This window comes from Lepidochelys kempii, chromosome 4 (genome assembly GCF_965140265.1).
Source record: "Lepidochelys kempii isolate rLepKem1 chromosome 4, rLepKem1.hap2, whole genome shotgun sequence".
NCBI lineage: Eukaryota > Metazoa > Chordata > Testudines > Cheloniidae > Lepidochelys > Lepidochelys kempii.
Window position 1 is genome coordinate 114,512,877 of NC_133259.1, and position 7,442 is coordinate 114,520,318.

Genomic DNA, 7,442 nt, shown 5'->3' on the forward strand with positions numbered 1-7,442 from the left:
AGCAAAAGATCTTTGCTGGAAGAGCCTATAAAGGAGCGGAAGTGACATCATTTATCCTTACTTCCTCCACAACTCAACACCTGGAAACGTGTCGAGAACAAAGATTGAACTAGGAAGGTGGTCCCAGGCTGGAAAAGATAATCCCAGCCTGTGTATTAAGGAACAATACCATCAGGATGAGACACTGCTTGATTCAAATCCTGTCTAGTTTATAGAACTCAGATTGTGGTTTTACTTTTATTTCTTAAGTAATCAGCTTTGATCTGTACACTTAGTACTTATAATCACTTAAAATTGATCTTTCTGTAGTTAATAAATCTGCTTTATATTTTACCTGAAACTGTGTTTTGCTTCAAGTGCTTGGGAACCTGCTCAGGAACAAAAACTGGTGCATGTCCTCTCCACATTGAGGGAGGGGCAGACTGGGTAAATAAAAAAAACTTACACTTGTCAGGCATCTGACCAGGGCAAGATGGTATAGTTCTGGGGTCCTAGGTTGGAGATCTTATAGGGAATTGGCTGGAGCCTATTGAGCGGCTGGCAAAAGCATTCATGTAACTCAGCTGGGTGTGTCCCTACCTGTGGATGTCTGTAAATTCAGGACCTGGAGGGGTTTGCAACTTGTCACAGCATCACAGTGGGAGAGGGAGCCCAGGTTGGTGAGACAGATGGCGCAGTGGTACTCCAGTTCCAGGTTGCAACCCAGGGAACTCACAGGAGACATTTCTGTTTTTCCCTTAACCTGTGCTGACCTAATGTCCCTCAAACACTGTGCAAGCCCATAAACTTGAGTAGCAGTTGAGAAGCTGTGGAGACCTGACTCCTAGCTGAGAATATATTTCTCTCCACCACCATATTCTGGGTATTCCACCCACAAAAAGTCCAGTTACTCTGAATTAGTCAGGGAAAGTGAATTTTACTCTGGGTAAATACTAATCTTGCAAACAGAACCTGTTTGCTTGTATTCTTTGATCCCTAAGGTGGACCTAGTGGTCGGATGACCCTGACTATGTACAAGAGACTATTGCTTTCCAAAACTTTCCTAAACCAGATCCACAATACCCTAATCCAAAAGGCAGGCAGGCAGAAGATATGAATTGAGACCTATAAGTAATAGGAAGATCCACCCTCAGCGACCAAAGGAGAAAAATGAAAACAAACATCTACATAACCAGTTAATGTCAAATAGAACACCAAAAATACTACATACATAAAAAGGTCTGATCACTAAATCCTAACTAAGCAAAATTCCTACTGTGTTCAGTGGAAGTGCTGCCTGAATAAGGACTGTGGGATCAAGCCATTTATAATTTGATTTCAGTCTTATTTAAGCTCTTTTAACTTTAAGCAAATGAGCAATGACACTTTTAAAACAAGACAAAACTCAAACATTATTCATAAAACAAAGCCAACTCTTAAAAAAAAAATCACATTTTAATATTTAATTTGCTCCCTTTGATTTACTTCTTCCCAGGCAATTTCTCACTTCCATTTTCTGAGCTGAAATGCTTTAGAATGTTTCTAAAATAATGTACCTAACTATTCTAAAATCACTCCATTGTACTTGGAATGAGTTAGTAGAATTAAAGTTTCTTTAAAACATCTCAATGTAATGTTTTTCTAAACCTGTATTAAAATCTTCTAAATCCTAAATCTCATTAAATACCTTTAACATTTTAAAAGTTTGAATTAAAGATTCAGCAAGACGAGATTTCAGTTTAAAATCCAACAGCAGTACTGTCATGCATTTTGGCATTGGTGAGAGCTCCCTGAAACTATAAAACCTACTAGCAACACTGGGAATGACTAATTACTGCTCTCATTTTCTAAAATAGTTACTATAGAAAACAGTTTTGTGAACACTATCAGGAGGTTATTCTTTGCTCACTATTAGCATCTTAAAAGTCCATTCAGGTTTAGAATTAAAATGATTTTTAATATTTTATAAATACACATTTGATATTTTAGCTACAGAAAATCATGACTAATAAAGGACATCAGTGACAATTAATGCAAAGGGAACAAAAACTGTAAGCATTAATCTAGCTCTGAGTAGAAGTATCAAAAAGAGCTAATTTAAAATCAGATTTTCCTGTGAGCACTGCTTTAACTCAGACATTCTATTTCCACACGGACTTTAGATTGCTTTTGAAATAATAAGTTACTTTAATCATTCAAGTAGAAATGCTAACATTTGTTTACACAATGTAAATCTTCATGCTAATGAAGGAAAAAATAACTCCTTGATCAACAACATTTATTTTCATCTTCAGGACAAGGCAAAGATATCAAAGGCAATAATGCTGCCTAGGAAAACACATTAATTACAGAGAAACTGTTTTGAAAGAAACAGAAACAAGTATTTAAATAATCACCCAGTTCACCACCAGCCCAACCCTTAGCTCCACATAAAATTCAAACAAAAACAAGAATTGGACAATCTAATAATTTTTATTTTTAGTGACCATGTCATTACAGCATCTGTCCCTGTTCTTAGAAGTTATGATACTTTATGCTTTGAGAGCACTTTCCATCTTCAGAGCTTTTTACAAACACTAACTAACTAGTCATATCCCAGGATCACACCCCAGGGCTGATTTAACTTCCTAGTCCTCTCTCAGTTTCGGGGATGTTGAATTAAGCTTGTTTTTATCAACTCTGTGTGGCAATTTCTAAACCCTGAAAGTGCAAGACACAGTTGGAGTGAATTGACTGACCAATAGTCCAGTAGTCTTTTCATTCTGTGTTTGCAATTTGTTGTACAATCCAGTAAAAGCAGACAGGACACAATGCAATTTAATGTAAACCATTTGGGGTGAAAGGTGTTATTTTGTCTAGGGAGATCTCCCCCTCACAGTCCAGCTCACACACAGAGTCGGTGGCAATCTCATGGTCTGGGGAGATCTGGGACATCCTGTCGAAAGGATCATCCTCGCAATCAACCACATTAGGGATCATGTTGACATAAGCAGTCACTATTTCCTTATGGAAAAGGGTGTCTTGATTGTAGGAGATGAGTTCATTGCTTATATTGACTGTCTCCACTGGAGTGCTAGAGCAAAACTCACTGCACCCTAGGAGGTTGGAGAAAACCTTTCTGAAGTCAGCATTGAAAGCATAGATGATGGGATTGAGGGATGAGTTGGCCCAGCCAAACCATACAAAAATATTAAAGGTGGTCTCGCTGACACAGGGAAGGCCAGCATAAGGGTTGTCAGGCGGGCTCTCACAAAAGGGGACTATGCAGTTCAGAATGAAGAAGGGCAGCCAGCAGCAGACAAAGACTCCCATGATGACTGAGAGGGTCTTCAAGACCTTGGTCTCTTTTCTGATGGAAGTCTTGAGGCTGGTGTGGTGGTGGCAGTCAACACGGCTGCTCCGGCAACTCTGTGCATGCTCAGCTGCCCTCTCCAGGGAGGAAATCCTGCGGATCTGCACTTGGGCAATGCGGTAGATCCGTGTGTAGGTGACTAGCATGATGGCCACGGGGATATAAAAGCTGATCAGCGAGGAGGAGATAGCATAGGTCCTGTTGAGGCTGGAATCACAGCTCTCAGCCTGTCCCTCAAGAGTCTCATTGCTGCTGGCAGTCCCCTCTGAGGGTCTCAATACTACTGTCCAGTTAGTGCCAATCCCTTCCGCCCAGCTGGGGCCAGTGCCTGCTGCTGCTGAGGTAGTGCCAGGCCCACCTCCATCAACATCCCCGCCTTTGTGCCAGTTGAGCTGGACAGGGATGAAAGAGATAAGGACAGACAAAGCCCAAGCCACGCTGATCATCACCAAAGCCACCCTCTGGGTCATCTTCCTCTCATACCTGAATGGGCTGGAGATGGCCCAGTACCGGTCCATGCTGATCACACAGAGGTTCAGAATGGAGGCGGTGGAGCACATGATGTCAAAGGCCACCCAGACACTGCAGAAGGCCCCAAAGGGCCAGTAGCCGGCCACCTCGGCCACTGCCTTCCAGGGCATCACCAACAGGGCCACCAAGAGGTCAGAGACGGCCAAGGACACGATGAAGATGTTGGTGACCTTGCTCCTCAGGTGCCGGAAGCGGATGATGGCCACACACACCAGCACGTTGCCGAAGAGCGTCCAGAGAATCAGCAGGGACAGTAGGCTGCCAGCCACTATCTGCGCGGGCCCCGCAGCCACAGGCGGCTCCCCTGACCCCTCCCCAGCGCCCACTGCAGGCGGCCCGGGCTGATGCAACAGCAGCGAAAGCGGGAGAGGCTGGGAGAGCAGGGTCTGGTTCTCCCCTGGAGACTGCAGCATGGCTGGGTCCCTCCCCCCGGGGCCAGGGCAGCGGAAGCGCGCTGCACGACTAATACTTCTCCCGAGCGCCCATCGCTTGGCCCCATTGGATCCCCCGGGGGCGCTCGCTCCGCCAGCCGGTCGCCGCCACCACAGCCGCCGCGGACCGCTGCCGGGCTCGCTCCTGCTAGCCACCTGCTCCGAGGCGGCGGCCCCCCGGTTCGCCCCCGGCACTCACTCAGGGGGCATCGGGGCTGCTGTTAGGCTCCCCTCCTGCAGCCGGTGCGCCTGAGTGGCACTGCTGCGCTGCCTGGACTCTCCGCGAAGCGCGGGGTGCTGCCGCTGCCCCCCGCCGCTGCCAGTGCCCCGCTCTCAGCGCGCCCCTGAACGAGTGCGGGGGGGGGGGGCTCCTGCTCTCCGCGCCGGGCGCCGCCGCTTGCCTAGCCCTCGTGCTCTAGCTGCGCCCGCTGCTGTGGGTACGTCCCGGAGCGACGGCGAGACTCCCTCTGCGCTCCGAGTGCTGCCGCCACAGTGTCGGCTCCCGCCGCCCTCGCCTGCGCTCCCCGAGCCGCTGGGTGCGCTCCGGCGGGCCGAGCATGCTCAATAGCAAGGGGAGCCGCTGTCCTGAACCTCCGCTCCCTGAGCGAGGTGGGGACAAAACTTTGGGATGTGGGCGCACGGGAGCGGGGCTTGGGCGCCGCCTCGCCCAGCGCGGCTCGCTGCCGCTGCCCACAGGGGGCGGGGGCATTCCGGGCACACGCTCGCCCGGTGCTGCTCAGCTCGCCACGGGAGACCGAGAGACTGTTTCCAACGCCTGCACACTGCGCAGGTTACACTCATCTCGGGGGGCGGGGGGGGTTCGCCCTCTGTCCTGCCCTTGTCGTCAGTTTCTAGGAAGCCCATGGGGATAAAAGGTGAAGAGAATACCTGCCCTAGAGGTCCTGTTGATGCAGAGCGGAGGTAGGAGACAGAAGGGGGTGACTGATGGCACACTGCGTAGAAGTCCCTCTATGACCAATATCCCTTGTGCAGGGGTCTGTATTTCGTGTCTCCATGTGGCCAGATCCAAGGAACAGGCAGTTGGACAAGATTGGCCAAAATGATTAGGGCTCCATCTGAATTAACAGAGAGATGTCCGGGGGATCATTTCCTACATGGTTTGGCTAATCTAGAGTGACTCTTTCGATGCATAAGGCTAGAGCCATCATCCATCAGCACCTGGGAGAGGGGGACTACTAAATTAGTGCTTTTTTGCATTATGTTTATTAAAAAAAACAAACTCAATCACATAACTTCATAAGGGAGTGGTGCTGGTGAGGAAAGCATTACAAATGCTTGAGTCAGCAGTGTGCCCTTGTTGCCAAGAAGGCCAATGGCATTTTGGGATGTATAAGTAGGGGCATAGCGAGCAGATCGAGGGACGTGATCGTCCCCCTCTATTCGACATTGGTGAGGCCTCATCTGGAGTACTCTGTCCAGTTTTGGGCCCCACACTTCAAGAAGGATGTGGATAAATTGGAGAGAGTCCAGCGAAGGGCAACAAAAATGATTAGGGGACTGGAACACATGAGTTATGAGGAGAGGCTGAGGGAGCTGGGCTTGTTTAGCCTGCAAAAGAGAAGAATGAGGGGGGATTTGATAGCTGCTTTCAACTACCTGAAAGGGGGTTCCAAAGAGGATGGCTCTAGACTGTTCTCAATGGTAGCAGATGACAGAACGAGGAGTAATGGTCTCAAGTTGCAGTGGGGGAGGTTTAGATTGGATATTAGGAAAAACTTTTTCACTAAGAGGGTGGTGAAACACTGGAATGCGTTACCTAGGGAGGTGGTAGAATCTCCTTCCTTGGGGGTTTTTAAGGTCAGGCTTGACAAAGCCCTGGCTGGGATGATTTAACTGGGAATTGGTCCTGCTTTGAGCAGGGGGTTGGACTAGATGACCTTCTGGGGTCCCTTCCAACCCTGATATTCTATGATTCTATGAAATGGCACCTGCCCCCACAATACATTTCACAACCTAGTGTAGTGCCTGGTGGGTAGGATCGAACCTCTGGAGCTTAGTGCATGAGCCTGTACTGCATGAGCTAAAAGCCAACAGGCTGTTAATTAAGGGCTTGGCTACACTTACATTTTATAGCGCTCTAACTTGCTGGCTCGGGGGTGTGAAAAATCACCCCCCAAGTGCAGCAAGTCAAAGCGCTTTAAAGCGCTAGTGTAAACAGGCTCCCAGGCAAGAAGCCATGCTCCCAGCGCTCGGAGCTAATCCCCTCGTGGAGGTGGATTACCAGGAGCTCTGGGAGAGCTCTCTCCCAGCGCTCGCCCGTAACCACACTCGCACTTCAAAGCGCTGCTGTGGGAACACACCCGTCACAGCACTTTGAAGTTTCCAGTGTAACCATGTGTCAAATATTAAGGGAAGAGTAAACACCTTTAAAATCCCTCCTGGCCAGAGGAAAAACCCTTTCACCTGTAAAGGGTTAAGAAGCTAGGAGAACCTCGCTGGCACCTAACCACAATGACCAATGAGGAGACAAGATACTTTCAAAGCTGGAGGGGGGAGAAACAAAGGGTCTGGGTCTGTCTGTGTGATGCTTTTGCCGGGGACAGAACAGGAATGGAGTCTTAGAGCTTAGTAAGTAACCTAGCTAGATATGTGGTAGATTGTTTGTTTAAAATGGCTGAGAAAATAAGCTGTGCTGAATGGAATGGATATTCCTGTCTGTGTGTCTTTTTGTAACTTAAGGTTTTGCCTAGAGGGATTCTCTATGTTTTTAATCTAATTACCCTGTAAGGTATTTACCATCCTGATTTTACAGAAGTGATTCTTTTTACTTTTTCTTCAATTAAAATTCTTCTTTTAAGAAACTGAATGTTTTTTTCATTGTTCTCAAGATCCAAGGTTTTGGGTCTGTGGTCACCTATGCAAATTGGTGAAGATTTTTATCAAACCTTCCCCAGGAAGGGGGGTGTGAGGATTTTGGGGGGAAAGATGTTTCCAAATGGGCTCTTTCCTAATAAAATAAAACTGGTTAGATGTTTGGTGGTGGCAGCGAAAGTCCAAGGGCAAAAGGTAAAATAGTTTGTACCTTGGGGAAGTTTTAACCTAAGCTGGTAAAAGTAAGCTTAGGAGGTTTTCATGCAGGTCCCCACATCTGTACCCTAGAGTTCAGAGTGGGGAAGGAACCTTGACAC

At 47.6% G+C, this 7,442-nt stretch overlaps 1 protein-coding gene across 1 annotated transcript; it reads right to left on the bottom strand.

The window, feature by feature from the left end:
• Positions 1-2,273: 2,273 nt before the first annotated feature.
• DRD5 (dopamine receptor D5) lies at positions 2,274-4,786 on the bottom strand. The gene has a single exon (XM_073340129.1). It carries the CDS (start codon positions 4,273-4,275, stop codon positions 2,797-2,799), a length of 1,479 nt encoding a protein of 492 aa, XP_073196230.1. The 5' UTR covers positions 4,276-4,786; the 3' UTR covers positions 2,274-2,796.
• Between the last annotated feature and the right edge of the window lie 2,656 nt (positions 4,787-7,442).

Excerpts from the sequence above, each read along its gene's own strand:
- DRD5 (XM_073340129.1), bottom strand. The coding sequence starts at position 4,275 with ATGCTGCAGTCTCCAGGGGAGAACCAGACCCTGCTCTCCCAGCCTCTC.